A 14,995-nucleotide genomic window follows, 5' to 3' on the forward strand; every position below is an offset into this window, starting at 1 on the left:
GATGCTAATGCCATTGTATAACGGTCTCACCCTTTGGACAGAGGAACGGGTTGGAAACCATCCGGGCAACATCCACCTGCGGACGACATTTTGACGCGGTGGTTGTCCCGTAACCGAAGAAGAAAAGCTCACGTCGATGGCCGTCGCCCTGTAGCCGCAGTGACTCTGGCCAACCCCCCCCCCCCCCCCCCAAAAAGAACCGAGTACGCCAACCATTGTGAACAGCACCAAGACATGCGCTCCATGTAACCTCGGCCTAGACCGTGCCGCTAATGCTCAACTCCCTGATCTCCTGCAACACCTGCTCGACGCGGGCATCCAGCTGGCCCTGGGCGTACTGGTCCCTCGTCTCGGCGTCGAGGTACTGCTGCACCTGGGCCATGCGGCTGTATGCCTCTGCGCAGAAGCGCAGCTGGATCTTGACGAGGGCCTCGAAGGAGGGGTCGAGGTAGGGGACGCGGAGGTCGATGAGCTGGGGCAGCTCGGTGGACAGCTGCTCGTTGAGCTGCTCGTACGCGGCGCGGGCCATCTCCTGCTCCTTCTCGGCGCGGGGCAGCTTGGTGACGTCCTTGTCGGGCTTGTCGACCAGCCGCTTGACCTTTGCGCGGAGTGCGTCGTAGTCGAGCAGCTTGTGGCTTCGCTTCTTGATGCCTGTTGTCCATGTCAGCCTCTTGTCGCCAGACCATTGTTATCATCGTGTGGGCCGTGTGGTCATACACTCGTTCACGTCGGGGAAGTAGGCGCAGAATCTCGTGATGGGCTCCAGCACCGTTGTCCTGCCGCCTGTCAGCCATGGTCCGTGCCTCCATTTCCTCAACCCCCCCTGGATGTCATTGTGGTTGATCGTACCGGTATGGGCCGTCTAGTGCTTTTATCGTCTCTGCGTCGAGGTCCTCCACGGCCTGCTTGTAGCTTCTGCTGACACCGTCCTTGGCACCGGCGTCCCCGTAGAACGCGTCGATGGTCTCGGCGATGCGCATTTGTGATGCCGTCATTGCTGTTTCCCTTGGTCAGAGGACTGAGAGAAAAATGCCGGGAGAGTGAATATCCGAACCTCGGAGGGAATCGAGGTATCCCTTAGCCTCTTTCTGCAGCCGTAATGACGCTGCCTCCATCGTACGGAACCGGCTGTGTGTGAACTGTCAGATCGATCCCACGGTTTGTTGGCCATTGGCGGGGTGATTCGTACCGTTCCTCGACTTCGTAGTCGCGGTCGTTTGTTTTTTCGACATGGCCTGTTGTTGATATCGCCGTCGACGGTCAGCCCGTGTCATGCCCTCAGCGGCGGAGTCGGAGCAGCGGGGGGTTGAGTTGAACGGACCAGTCTTCATCATAACCTGCGTCGTCGCGCGGTTGACATTCTTCTTGAAACCTGCACATCAATCCCCATCAGTACTGTTTCCGGGTTTCATCTGTGTCCGGGCGGTCTCGGGGATCGCTGTCGGCAGAGGGGAGTGGCGTCGTACCTGCCCACGACATGTTGGGCGATTGTCTCGGCGGAGCACTTCAATCGGATAGGGGTCGAGCAAGATGGGTGGTAGGTGGTGCTTGAGGGTCGAGGAAAGGAAGCCAGGTGGCCGTAGCGATGTATAGTGGCGTCGAGGGTTGCTGTTGACGTGATGGAGTTGTGTATTTGGGATGATGTCGTCGCCAGCTGAATCAGCCCAAAGTGTTGATCGTCCGTCAGGAGCAACTGCAGGCAGGCAGGCAGGCAGGCAACCGGTGGTTGAGAGCCCAAATTGTGGCTGTGCCTGGCTGTAGCTGGAGGTGGGGTGGGCCTACGTCACCGGCACGGACGGCATGCTGGAAGAAATTCTGGGGCTCAGCCACACTCCATCAGAGCCGCTCTTGCTGCAAGCACTCAGACCTGCCGGTGACTCGAATTGCTCACTCCATATTCGACCTCAAATCAAGCTTACTCTCAGTCAGCACCCTCATTTCCAATTCCTTTAGGCGCGTTTCCATGGTCGAGGCCACCCGACAGCCCGGGATAGCCGGTCTGCTCTAGCGTTGCAGTTGCACCGCCCGTCCGTTTTTCTCCCTGGCCCGCCTGCTCCTTCGAGCCGCAAGAAAGGCACGGCAAAGAGTCATCAAAAATAGAGCTAAAGAAACAATAAGCCCGGCCAACCGCCACCAGACTCCGGGCCTCGAACAGGATGGCCTTGTCGCAGTACATAACACCAGCCTCGAGCCGCCACGGCCTTGTGCGCGCTCGCCCTCTGCTGCTCTCGTTAATATCGCCCTCACACGCATCAAACTCAGCCATGTCTTATCAGACATACTCTACAATGGCGACAGAAGATACGCCGTCAACATTCAACCCTCGCTTTCTCGTGGTCAGCCTGGGAAACCCAGCTCCCCACACAAAGACCCTTCACTCAGCAGGCCACCTCGCCCTGCAGGCGGTCCAGCAGCAACTGCACCTTGAGCGCGGTCAGCCTTCCTTCTCGCCCGAGCGGATAGGAAAGAAGTCAACCAAGGCATCTGCCGGCGACAAGTACACGCTCGTGCAGTGCCCCACCTTCATGAACGTGTCCGGGCCGTGGGTCGCAAAGGCGTGGAAGGAGATGCTGGCATCCCACCAGGAGCAGGACCCCTCGAGGCCTCTGGGGCTGGTCGTCGTCAACGACGACCTCGAGGAGGACCTGGGCGCCATCAGGGTGCAGAAGTGGGACAAGAGCCACCGCGGGCACAACGGCCTGAAGAGCATCAAGTCAGTTGTGAACACCGAGCACTACAAGGACTCGAAATGGGGCCGCGTCTCGGTCGGCATCGGGCGGCCTGAGGCCAGGGATGCGGCGACCGTCTCGAACTACGTGCTCAAGCCGTGGAGCAAGCACCAGGAGGAGGTTCTCTATGCCAAGTCGGGGCCTGGGGTTCTGGCCGCGCTCAACGAGATCGAGGAAGGGTGGAGGATAGAGAGGGAGGGGACGGGGAATGCAGCCAGGGCCAACAACAACCAGCCCAAGGAGGCGAAGAAGCAGAGGCCGTCCAAGAAGGAGCCTGCTGATTCTGGTGGGATTGTCGAAAAGTTGGCGGATGCAGCGACAATAGCCATCGTCGACCCATAAGGGACCAGGGACAGGAAGGTGGGAAAATGCATCTGGGACCATCATTTGATCATTTAGCAGCGGCGTTGGCATGGCATGGGTCCGGCCTGCAAAAGACATTCAGCGATGACGGACCTAAATAGATTTGATACCCCATGGCAGGTGCCTAGCATTCATCTTATTGAAAGTTCCAACTCCACCAGTCCCGTACTCGCCAATCCGAGTTGTAATGCCTGTCTTGGATTTCACCCATACTTGACCTCCATGTTAAATAACCGCCCACGACACCCTTTAAAAGTCCTCCATCTTGAAGACTTCGTAGGACGGCTCCTCGTATGGATGAGCCCTGCCAAATATCTCAGTCACCACATGAATCCCAGACCCAATATCAACTCATCAGTACTTGGAGCAAACTCACTTCTTCAAGGCCTCGACGGCCTGCCTCGTCGTCTCCTGCCCGGCGCAGAGCACCTCCACCTTGGCCTCCTGGACCTTCTCGAGCGCGCCGGGCTTGCCGATGTGCGGCTGCGCGGCGTCGCCCGGCAGGAACTGGCCCTCGCCCACCACCGTGAAGGCGCACTGGCTGTAGTTGGGGTAGCGGCCCGCCCCGGCCGCGAAGATGGCCTGCTTGCACGCCTCCACGGCGCTGATGGGCGCGTGGAAGATGAGCTTGTAGCGTGTCGCCGACGTCGCCATTGCAGTGATGTCTGTGCTGTGTTGTGGGGTGTGGGGTGTGGGGTGTGATGGATGTGATGGATGTCACGGCGACCCTGTGCGTTGAGCTTGTGAGGTAGTGCCGGGGTCTGTGGTCTGTTGTTGTGTGTGGGGATGGGTTGAACCCTTCGGGCCGGGCCGTGGCGTTGATCGGAACTGGGTCCAAGTTGAGGCGATCACGAACTTGACTCAGTGGACTGGTTGCACTGCTGGAACAGGATCCACATATGGTCGAATCACTGCGTGGAGCGAGTCTCGAGTTGTCCTTTGATCAGTAATGGATTCAAGGCTACAGACAAGAGAGCCGTCGGCCACTTAAGTCCCCGATGAGGGGAACCCCTCCCCTCCTTCACCGGTCCCAAGGTCGGAGTTGGCAGTCAAGTGATATGCCGTAACACAAACCCTGACCCTCGCTTGGCCCACAAGAGATGGTGATGATGGCGTAGGGATAAGCTTTGGCTCGTCCCTCACAAACCATCATGCTCTCCACGTTTCAGGAAAAGGAGCAGAAAGAAGATGTAGCAGACGGAGACTTCAAGCTTTCAATGGAATCGGGGCATGTGTGATTGTGAGAGTTTAATTGTTGCTACCAAGATCATGGCAAGCTACAACTTGCAACTTTCTCTCTCTCAGGTCGGTCACTTACCAGACCATGCAGCTGCTGAAGACCTGTGTTAGTGGGCTGCTGCAGTATTTCTGCCAAAACTCAGCTTCCACCGCTTGGAAGGCTTTTTTGGTCAACAAACAGCCACCACGAAAGGTTCAACTTTATGTAATGCTTGCTCCGAACCACTCGTAAGAGTGCTGTCCTCCAATGCAAGACAGCGATTCGAATCGCGTACCCAAGTTACCAAAGTAGCCCTCCAAATCGAATCTCAACGAAAAGCCCCTCTGACTTGCGCTCAAAGAGGCTCTCCTAGTTTAATCGTTATTTCCCCTCACACGCCTTATTCCATTTCGCATCCCCATGGGCACGTCTTCTTCCCTGGGCATCCCCACCATCGAGATGTCATCGTCCTCCGGCTGCTTCTTTATCTTCTTCAGGAACCAAATGCCAAAACCGACAACGGAAAGCACCGCGACACCTCCTATCACAGCGCCAGCGATAATAGCTTTGTTCAGGCCGGCATCCGCAGCATCTGAGGGGGCGGTGCTTGTGATGCTGCTGCTGGAAGGAAGAGGCGAGCTTGGCACGGTTGGAAACGAATATGTGGGAGAAATAGGCGTCGATGAGCTGGGCTGCGCTTCCGTCGTTGAGGGAGGTATCGCGGTTGCTGTCAGAGTCGAGCCAGTTGGCGCCGTGGGCGGGAGTGAAGACTGCGTGTGTGTATTCTTCTTTGTGGTGAGTGTGCCCGAGGTAGGGTGACTCGTCGAGACTGAGGAGGATGCATTACCAGACATTGCTGATGAAGATATAGTAGTGTTGGAAGAATTTGTGAAGCTAGGAAGGGGCGTTATGTTGGTTCGGGATGTCCAAGGTGTGCTATCTCCGGAATTTGTAGTCGAGCCTGTGGCTGAAGTGGTGGAATTGCCAGGCCACGGAGACGAGTGACTGGGTGCCCAGGATGATGCTGAGCTCGGTGGTGTGGGAGAGTTAGTGGACGTACTTTCGCCTGTCCCAGTTGAGTTTGTCAGCGATGACCCCATTGTCGAGGACGTTGTAGCTGTTGTGGCGGTTGTATTGAAGCTGGAAGATGAAGAAACTCGCTTGGTGGAAGAGGTCTGGCTCGCGGACTGATTCGTACTGGTAGGTGTTGACGGGGAAGATGAGGTGCTCGTGGCACTTTCACTGCTGATGCTTGTCTGTGTAATCGTCGAAAGCGACACCGAATAGACGGCTAGCTGGTTGGAATCCCCACAACACTCTGATGTATCGCCCCAGCAAGGCATACATGTACAGTTTGTGGGTACACCCTGGGGGTTAAGCTTGTGTCCGCAAAAACCTTGCCTGATGAGCGCTGGCCAACGGGCCCCTGAAATGTACTTGATCAGAAAAGAAGGGGTTCTTACATTCTCTTCCGTATTCAACGCCGAAGAGGGGATATTCCAGTCTGGTGCAATTGCTGGCGCACCAAGTTCTGCTCATGTCGCTTTGGTCTCTCCACACTTGTTCATTCAGAGTGCGGTTATTTGGGTCGTCGGTATAACACCCTAAGCCAGTGGCTTGGATAACGACAGATACGTCTTGTCCGTCCATATTTATTGTGGCTATTGGGTTTGATATGACTTCGAGATGGTTCTTGAGACGGTCGATTAAGCTGATGGGAAATCATCACCAAATACTTCCCGGCGAGCAACTCTAGGCGAAATAATACGTCGTCTTTCGGATTGGTATCTCGCAGGCCGTCAGACCATATTTCGCATCACTTAAAAACAAAAATGGAATTAAAGTATCCCGTTAAGTGCCTGGCCTGCAGCGATACTTAGGTAGGTGTGTTGGGAGAAGTCGCTAGGTCATGTTCAAGTCCTCATAAACGTTCGAATTTCAGGGGGCAGTAGGCTTCGTATTTCTGCTTAATGTTTTCCGGAAGAGCGTTCGTTTTGTGAAGATTTAAGATGATGAAGCATGTGGTCCTGGGGCTGCCGAGGAATCTTTGGGAGCCCTGACAATGCCGGGGCTCAAAATAAATCATCTGATTGGCGTGGAAACATGACCGTTATTATTGATTGCGACTCCCGTCATCGTTTCCTGCTTGTCACGCAATTTCGGCCCGTTCCACATTTTGAGGCGTTTGCGTAATGATGGCAGATGTCTAGATAAGCTCAAAGCTTTCAAATTTCATTTCTGAGGTCCACGGCCGTGGATTTTGTGTCCAAGGTCTTGTAGCAGCCGAAAACATTCAAGCTGAGCCAAGACTTGGGAAAGAAACACGACGTTTGTGCCACGGCGGGTACACAGATGACGACCTTTTCTAGGTCAGTTTCACTACATTGTTAGCATTTCTGGCCGTCGAAACCTGCAAGAATATCATCTGTGATGTGTCATTATTTGTGATACTCTTCGTAAGGATCTCAAATTTCTCCCAGGTATCCAGCGAGTTCATGCGGAATGCACGACGAAGAAAACCTACCTCAACACAAATCCAAAGGTTGCTAATGGATCATCTCATAATATCAGAGGCTCTTATTTCGCAGTTTACCATGTTAAAACTAGGCCAAATATTGCCTATCAGATAATAACTTGCAGTGGCTTAAATATGCCACATCCCATATGAGGCTGTCCCGCCGGAGTTATTCTATCGCAATACATGTTAAGCATGTATGTTTGGGATCCTTACGGACTGTAAGTTATCAGTGGTCACAAGGACCAAGCACCGGTTGGAACTAGCTCCAATGCAGTCCTTCGTTAAAATCGAATGCTCAGGTGCGGCTGAATCACACGCCAGGCCAATTACAACGCCACCCGTCGTTCGCATTTTTCCTCTTGTCCACTCTCTTCATTCCTACCCAAACAACCCACGCTGTGGCATTCGAAAACAGGTATCTGAGAATGCGTTTATGCGTCAGATGCTCAAATAGCGCCTTGCTACAGACTGAATGGGAGAAGCTGCAGCCAGTCGAAGACGAGCCCAAGGTAGTTCATTCGTGGGTGAGGTCGGACTCCTCTCCTGAATGCGCGCTTTGCAAACTTGTTGAAGATGAAATTCGAGTCGTGGGGAAATTTGAGGAGGAAATCGCTACGCTTGGGTTTGTGTCCTGACAACCCCACTGCTTTCCGGAACCATCCACTGACTGATCAGGCGATTCATCCAACTGTTTCTCGAGCTGATGAGTCTGAGAGATGAGGCCCCTCCGATGGAGGACAAGAGTACCACGCTGGACCAAAATCTTCCAAGGTCAGAGGATGTGGCACATGATGGGTTTGACCTTGGACCCTCCGCCGTACCATCCGTTACACCACGTGCCCCTCCTGGACAAGAAGGGCCGAGCCTTTCAGCCCAGGTTGTTTCTTCTCCCGAAAGCGAATGGGGAGAAAAAGTCCCAGGAAATTTTCTCGACAGCCCAAAGACGATTCAGACTCCACCAACCGTGGACCAGCCTGCACCGGTTGGCCTATCAAAAGGCAGCTTATGGGAACGAGGCAGAGGTTTGATACCATCCGACGAAGGTTCCAACGCCAGAGTCGACCAGGACCATCTTAAGCAGACAGTGGCTTCAATGGAAAAGATTCTTTCCCGGCATGGTGGATCACAGAACTGCTTGGTGTGCAACTCGATGGTGGACATTTCGGCCTCTGGAGAGCTTGACGTAGGTCGGCTCAGGTACAATTTCGCGAACGCGACACAGTCCGAGAAAGAGACGGTCATCAGGAACCACCTGCCACCCCCAGACCCACGCAGGCGGTTAAGGCTTGGACGATCCTCCATCGAGAAAGTCGACTTCGTCCTGGAGAAGCGTGAGCACTGGTCAGCCATCAGGCTGCAGGAGTATCGCAGGGACGAGAAGGCTCTGCGATTGGGGCCTAGGAGGCCTCTTCCGAGCACGAGACGAGATCTTCCAGATCTGTCAGGAGATTCTCAACCAGACACCGAGGAACCTGGTGACCAGTCTCCCTCAGCTACGCCACCCCTGATCGACTTTGAACGGAGCCTTGAGGCAGCCCCAGGAATACCGCTGAGGAAAGACTACAGGCAGCACGCTAAGGATGTCTGCGTGCTTGTTCCGTTTCAGGAGGGAAAACATGGCTTCGCACGAGAAGTAACAGATCGTGTGGACGTTGAAGTGATCAGGCTCTGGCTCAGTCGCTGTGAAAACAGGCACAATCTCTGTTCTCAGCGGATCTCGGACTCGTACCCACCCGGACTGATCCTCATCGATGCGGTGAAAATGTGCCTTGTTCCGGTAGCATCGCACAATCCGGTTCGCTACATGGCGCTGAGCTATGTGTGGGGATATATTGCCCAGCCAATTTTGACAAAAGCAGCCTTAGAAAAGTGGGTTTCAGATGGTGAGCTGAAAGACGTTGAGATCCCTCAGACTATACGAGAGGCAATCATGCTGGTCCAGATGATCGGTTACCGGTACATTTGGGTTGATGCTCTGTGCATCGTGCAGGACGATGCAGCTTCCCGCCATGCACAAATCTCGCAGATGCACGAGATTTACCGACATGCTGATATGACGATCGTGGCCGCTGGCGGAGACAACTGCTCAGAAGGCCTGCCGGGTGTCACGCTTGCGAAGGACAGGGTGTACAAGCATCGCCGATATGAATTGCCTGGATTGTGCTTGATGAAGGCTCCATCGAGCACCAAGCACAGCGTTGAAATGTCGCCGTGGAGGACACGTGGATGGACGTTTCAGGAGGAGCTATGCTCACGCAGGACATTGGTTCTTCTTCCTGAAGTCATGTTCTTCTCATGCGCTTCAGCTGTGTGGAGAGAAGACATCCAACTAGAAGCTGAGGACACTCTCCCAAGGTCGGAAGAGGGACTGATGTCGCTGGCCTCGGTGCTACACCAAAAGAATCCTGGAAATAACCTGGATTTGCTTTTGCTCTTCAGGGACTTGGTGAAGAAATACATGCAGCGTACACTCAGCAGAACTGACGACATGGAAAACGCATTTGCTGGTGTCGCCGGCATCCTTGAACCAGTGGTCGGTCCGGCATATCATGGAATCCTAGAGCGCATGTTCGCCGAAGTGATCCAGGGCTGCTGGTTCTGGGACACCAGCCTTCAGCGCCGGGCAGGTTTCCCTTCGTGGTCATGGACAGGTTGGATCTACCGCCGGGAACAAGCTGATGTCGGCATCCAGCCGTTGAGCACCGCCTCGGACATGAGCAAAATGCTGGCATTCTACAAAATTGGGCCCTCAGGCATTCAAATTCTCGGACAGTCATGTCTGGCTGGGCATAGAGGCGGTGGATTCCTACCAGGGATGGATGTCGAATTGCGAAGTCATTTCATTCCCAACGAAGACGACATAAAATCGAAGAACGAGTTATTACTGAACCAAGGAGGGTTCTCGGGCGGGTTGATTGCTTTTCACACGAGTATTGCGCATCTGAGACTTCGTACGCCACCGGGTGACTTCGTTGGTTCGTCGCGAGAGTATCGTGTTTTCCATCCTCAGACGAACCAGCAAATCACAAGCATACGTCTCAACGTCTCCTATGTGGCTCAAAAAGGCACCATGCTGCCGTTCATCGTTGTTGATTACGACCAGGAAAGGCGATCTTTCCGACTCATGCTTATTTCTATGGAAGGGAACACAGTCGAGAGGGTCAACGTCACATCACAGGGCCGTCTCGTCAAAGAGAGTGACTGGAAAGACGCAAGTCCCAAGAGAGAGCTGGTTTTCATGTCATGATATTACGACGCATATGATGCTCTTGCACGCAAGCATCTGCAACATAGGGGCATCAATTATTTTCCTCTGGGATTGCCTCCTTAAGAATACATCAGACATAATCCACTGATGCCTCGATTATTTCAGGATAGCCCGCTAAGATGTTGCATATATAATTTATTTGTTTCCTTCTAACTACAAGTTCTTCCAAGTACATCGTAGAGCTTTGGAAGGCCTGCGGGCTGTACTTTGTTAGCTACCCTGAACCTTCTCCGCCTCGAGCAGACCGCCCGTTGTCTGCGGCCCTTCATAACCCTTCCTCGCACCAATCACCCACCATAATCCAACAATGGTGGTCAGCCCACCCCAAATCAGACACGAGTAATTCATGCTCTTCGCGTCCACGGGTAAGAAGTACGGGAATGAGTATATCACAAACCAGACCATCAGGTACGCACAAGACAGGCCGTTCACCACGAAGCCAACCCAACCCTTCATCCTGAAAGGCCCGTATGTGATCCCCTTCCTACCCCTGAGAAGGTGCGGCAGGATGGAGGCAATGTACGAGCTGCTGAAGAACAGGATCGTCGAGCCGATGAACGCGTTGAAGGCCGTCGTGCTGCCGACGTAGATGCAGCCCAGGATCGTGACGAGCACCGCCGTCGCTATCGTCGAGTTCCGGGGCATGTCCAACCTGTGGTCCACCTTTCCGAGGAAGTCCGGGAACGGCGCGGCGCCGTCCCTGGCTAAGGCCCAGAGGGTCCGGCCCGTGGTGATAAATAGCCCGATCACGCAGAGCCCGATGTTGATCATGATGAGGGCCAGCATGCCGCATGCCCCAGCTGCGCTGCCCGTGGCCTGCTCGTAGATCTTTGCAATGGGGTATGCCGACTCGGCGACCGCGCCCAGATCGTTGATGGCATACATGATGGCCACGAGGTAGCAAAACCCAGTGGTGAATCCGATACCCAGTTGCAACGCCATGCCTATGGGGACGTTCCTCTGCGGGTTTGGGATCTCCTCCGCGAGGTGCGTGATGACGTCCACGGCGCCGATGCTGTACGCCCCGTTGAGCATGCCCGCGACAAACACGAAGCCGTCAGAGTACCCCAGGGCCTGCGTCCACTGCGTCCAGACGAACTCGGCGGTGGCGTGGGGCGGGCGGCCGCCACGGCCGGGCATGGCCGCCACAACAACGATGGTAACGAAGAAGCCGACCAGGATTGTGAAGATGCCGATCTTGTTCAGGTGCGGCATCGCCGAGTTGGCCAGGCACACGGCGGCGCACCCGAGCCAGGCCGAGATGACATACACAACAAATACGTGCCACGGCTGCGCCACGAACGAGGGGTGGTTGGCGGCGTACATCTGGACGATGGTGTTGCCGAAGATGGCGGCCATGCTGGCGCCGCCCATCGTCCAGGCGAGGTAGTTCCACCATCCGGCGAAGAAGCCCACGGCGCGCCCGCACCTCGGCCCGGGGGTCACGGACGCCCAGTGGTAGACGCCGCTCGAGCTGGGGATCGCCGACGACAGCTCCGCCAGGCTGGCCGCGACCAGGAAGTAGAAGAGGGAGACGACGACGAACTCGTATAGCACGCCCGGCGGCCCGCCGTTGGATATCGCCACGAGGATGGTGCCGCCGATCGCCGGCCACGCGTTGCCGACGGTGATGCCCACGCCGGCGAGCGAGAGCAGGCTGAAACGGCGCGAGAGCTCCTGGGCATGCCCGGACGCGTTGACCAGGACGTCCGGGTCGTGGGATTTGATGGTGCCGTTCTCGGCGTCGACGGGATCCGAGTCCCTGAAGACGGCCGTTTCCTTCTTCTCGGGCTCGGGAGAGCTCATTTTCAGATGCAAGGAGGAGGGGAGAATGCCCGAGCAATGGAGAAAGGCTACATCTGGGGAAGAAAGTTAGAGTTAATTATAATCTTCGAGGGTGTCAAGGTAGATTATTGGTTGCATTTCTATATGTCAGAGGGCCCGACAATCCAGACAACCCCTCGCCTTAACGCCCCCCGGAATACAATGTATCAACATTGGAGATATGCCGAGCTTCTGGACCTTGCAATGGGCTCTTCTAGCGGCTTGGTGATCTTTAGCCTTGACACCACCGCAAACGCGCCGATGCTCCCCTTTTGTTGCCTCTTGCATTCCCATTGGTCAGGCCAGGCGAGACCTGATAAGCACCACTGCACATATTGTGGAAGTGTGCAGACGGAAAGCCTGCATGTCAGGCATTATTTATGCTGCTTGTACTTGCCCCATTGGGAGCGATTTACGGTCATGTTGACCTCGTGGATGATCTTGCCGTGGCTCGCGTTGGTCATAGAATTCAAATGCAATCAACGATTTATGTCTACTGCTTATCTCGTGTAAAGGCACCGGCTCTAACCTTTTCCTGCTGTCGCGACACGAGAAGACACGGGCGTCTATGCAAAGTCTCACTTGCCAGATGAGAACGAAACCACGGCCCACTTGCCGTTCCATGCCCACTTCCGCGCGCCAGAGTCGCCGCCTCCTCCCTCCGTCGCACGCAGCTCCTCGTCTTTCCCTTGGGGTAGGCCCACGACGACATCGGCCTTGCAGGTCCGCAGGGCCAGCACATTGACCCCGGAGCCCGGCCCCAATGGACCAATCGCCTCGGTGAAGGGCGTCGAAGCATCCCATTTCGCCTGCAGGTAGAGTCAGCAACCCCGGTGGGTGGTGGGCCAGAACCTCGTGGCGGCCAAGCAGACTTACATCGCCAGTAAGTTTTCTGTAGTTCAGATCACCCTTGAAAAGGACAACCTCGCTCGTCTTGAGGTCCTCGTAGAGCTCCTTCGCACCGCCCGGCAGCCTCCAGAAGCTCCCCGGGTGCGTCCAGAAGCGGTTCGGCCGCAGGATGACCTGCCCCTCAGCATAGAGCTGGCTCCAGTTCCGGAACAGGAAGGACAGGTCCTCGGCTTCCTTGTCCGCGAGCGGCGCCGGCGTCTTGTTCTGGAGCACCTCATCCTCTGATGGTGTCTCGTAGAACTTCTTGGGGCTTGCCAGGGCGTTGAGCAGCTCGGCAAAGTCGCTGGGCAGGACGTCGGACACGAACCAGGGGATATCTTTGGGGTGGAGGACGACGTGTGTAGCCAGGCCCGAGGAAAGGAGGTACCCGGCAAGGATCAGGTCAACGAAGAGTTCGAAGCCAGCATTGTCGAGCACGATATCCACCCTGCGCTCCTTCTTGCCCTCGGCCTTGGCCTTCCTCAGCAGGTCGTACACGGCGGGTAGGTCGTTGACGAGGATGTTCTTCTCGGCGTTCTTCCTCGCCTCGGAACCCTGCAGCTTCTGGATGTCCTCGTAGGTGAGGTTGGTCAGGAGCGACAGGTCCGTGGCGTTCCCCCAGAGGCAGATCTCGCACATCTCCATGAACAAGATCTTCTCTGCCTCCTCGTCCGCTGGCTTTCCATGGCTCTCTTCGATCTGCTTCAGCAGGGCCTTGTACCGGGAGGCAAGCTCGAGGACGGCGGGGCGGGAGGAGCGGAAGGTCTTGATCTTCTGGCGGGCAAAGACGTCGTAGGTCTTCCAGTGTTCGGAGAGGGCGAAGGATGTGCTTATGCGCCTGAAGAGGTAGCACTCGCTGTACAGCCAGCTGACGCTTAACCAGCTCGGGTTGCCCAGCTGCTTGAGCTCCTTGTTGTAGACGTCGACGTCGGGGAAGCCGTCGTCCCGTATGGGGGTCAGCTGGCGGTCGTGCTGGACCTCATACTTGAGGCGTGCCAGCTCGTCGACAATTTTCTTTCCCTCTTCGGTCGTGGCTGGGTCCTTGCTCTGGGAGGTGGTTCGGTACACGTCGTCGATGGCTTGGGTCTAATGTTCCAGAGGAGGTCAGCTCGTGGCCAGACGTGCGCATATCAAGAGGAGGCAGGAGGGACAGACTATGATGATAGGCCATCTCTCTCTTGCTGTGGTCCACCCAAAAGAGGTCTTGTCGGCTGTCGAGTAGCCCGCTGTACGAGTCGGAAGCTGGTCAATCTTCGCATCGAGGGGTGTTCGTCTCGTAGGTAAAGGGATGCCAGAACGTACGTGTCTTGGTGTCGTACTCCATCCTGCAAGAACAGCTGAGCTCCAGCTAGCTTTCACGAGGTCTGGCTGGGGTTCAGAGACGGAGGGTGTCAAATTCTCGGGGGAGGAGGACGAAAAGTTGGACAGGAGCTTGGAGGCAATTCAGGATCATGGAGGGGCATTCCAGACCGTCACCCATCATGGTGGGGTCACAGCCAACCCCAAGCAGCAGCTTGGCCCGTCAGTCATCAAGGTGCCTCTTATCGGCTTGCCCAGCTCTCGATAAAGCGTCGTTCTTGCTGGCTTGCTCGGTCGCGAGACGCTCCTCTTCCTTCCCCCATCTTTAAAAGGTTAGAATTTCCAGAACACCTTCTGGAAATCAATGCAGTTGATAAAGCGTACGGAGGGCGCAAGTCATGCAAATTATCTACGTAAGTTGTACCCTCCGTATGCCTTACCACCCATGACATCACAACTTATCGAACAATGGCGGACTTGCAACTGTAAAGTTGGCCGGTTGGAAGCACGCCTGGGATGGGTGATATGTATCCGGGCTCCAGTGTCTCGGCGCAATGGGGCTTCAGCTACCCAAACAAGTCCTCGAAGCATTATTACCTAGGTGCGTGACGGGTTGAACCGCCTCAAGCACACTTCGTTCGTATACTCTATGTCAGGCTGTTCACGCAACGTTCTCGCTGAGCATTTCCCAGATATATAAGCTCTTCCAAACAACTTCCTATCACATACAACCATACCCAGCGGAAAATACGGGATCCCGTCCGCTCTCCCATAGTTAAGCCGCTAAGGGCTGGATTAGTAGTTGAGTTGGTGACGACCAGCGAATACCCGGTGTTGTATGTTTTTTGCTCTTTCCCTCCCTTTTGACATTTTTGTTTTGCTACCAA

The 14,995-nt window shown here is 55.4% G+C and overlaps 7 protein-coding genes across 7 annotated transcripts; 2 read left to right on the forward strand and 5 right to left on the reverse strand.

The window, feature by feature from the left end:
* Positions 1 to 256: 256 nt before the first annotated feature.
* INS49_015178 (uncharacterized protein) lies at positions 257 to 1,479 on the reverse strand (the record flags this gene model as incomplete). Its single annotated transcript, XM_043175864.1, has 7 exons — positions 257 to 651; positions 718 to 776; positions 850 to 997; positions 1,055 to 1,128; positions 1,190 to 1,235; positions 1,322 to 1,372; positions 1,467 to 1,479. The coding sequence occupies 7 exons, from the start codon at positions 1,477 to 1,479 to the stop codon at positions 257 to 259; spliced, it is 786 nt and encodes a 261-aa protein (XP_043020821.1).
* Positions 1,480 to 2,288: 809 nt separating this feature from the next.
* INS49_015179 (uncharacterized protein) lies at positions 2,289 to 3,071 on the forward strand (the record flags this gene model as incomplete). Its single annotated transcript, XM_043175865.1, has 1 exon — positions 2,289 to 3,071. The coding sequence occupies one exon, from the start codon at positions 2,289 to 2,291 to the stop codon at positions 3,069 to 3,071; it is 783 nt and encodes a 260-aa protein (XP_043020822.1).
* Positions 3,072 to 3,341: 270 nt separating this feature from the next.
* INS49_015180 (uncharacterized protein) lies at positions 3,342 to 3,746 on the reverse strand (the record flags this gene model as incomplete). Its single annotated transcript, XM_043175866.1, has 2 exons — positions 3,342 to 3,396; positions 3,469 to 3,746. The coding sequence occupies 2 exons, from the start codon at positions 3,744 to 3,746 to the stop codon at positions 3,342 to 3,344; spliced, it is 333 nt and encodes a 110-aa protein (XP_043020823.1).
* Positions 3,747 to 4,685: 939 nt separating this feature from the next.
* Positions 4,686 to 5,165, reverse strand: INS49_015181 (uncharacterized protein; the record flags this gene model as incomplete). Its single annotated transcript, XM_043175867.1, has 1 exon — positions 4,686 to 5,165. The coding sequence occupies one exon, from the start codon at positions 5,163 to 5,165 to the stop codon at positions 4,686 to 4,688; it is 480 nt and encodes a 159-aa protein (XP_043020824.1).
* Positions 5,166 to 7,979: 2,814 nt separating this feature from the next.
* Positions 7,980 to 10,076, forward strand: INS49_015182 (uncharacterized protein; the record flags this gene model as incomplete). The annotated part of the gene is made up of 1 exon (XM_043175868.1): positions 7,980 to 10,076. The coding sequence occupies one exon, from the start codon at positions 7,980 to 7,982 to the stop codon at positions 10,074 to 10,076; it is 2,097 nt and encodes a 698-aa protein (XP_043020825.1).
* A 231-nt stretch (positions 10,077 to 10,307) lies between these two features.
* On the reverse strand, positions 10,308 to 11,903 carry INS49_015183 (uncharacterized protein; the record flags this gene model as incomplete). Its single annotated transcript, XM_043175869.1, has 1 exon — positions 10,308 to 11,903. The coding sequence occupies one exon, from the start codon at positions 11,901 to 11,903 to the stop codon at positions 10,308 to 10,310; it is 1,596 nt and encodes a 531-aa protein (XP_043020826.1).
* A 596-nt stretch (positions 11,904 to 12,499) lies between these two features.
* On the reverse strand, positions 12,500 to 14,133 carry INS49_015184 (uncharacterized protein; the record flags this gene model as incomplete). The annotated part of the gene is made up of 4 exons (XM_043175870.1): positions 12,500 to 12,730; positions 12,798 to 13,895; positions 13,965 to 14,035; positions 14,112 to 14,133. 4 exons carry the CDS (start codon positions 14,131 to 14,133, stop codon positions 12,500 to 12,502), a joined length of 1,422 nt encoding a protein of 473 aa, XP_043020827.1.
* Positions 14,134 to 14,995: the final 862 nt, after the last annotated feature.

This window comes from Diaporthe citri (assembly GCF_014595645.1).
Source record: "Diaporthe citri strain NFHF-8-4 chromosome Unknown scaffold_8, whole genome shotgun sequence".
Taxonomy (NCBI): domain Eukaryota; kingdom Fungi; phylum Ascomycota; class Sordariomycetes; order Diaporthales; family Diaporthaceae; genus Diaporthe; species Diaporthe citri.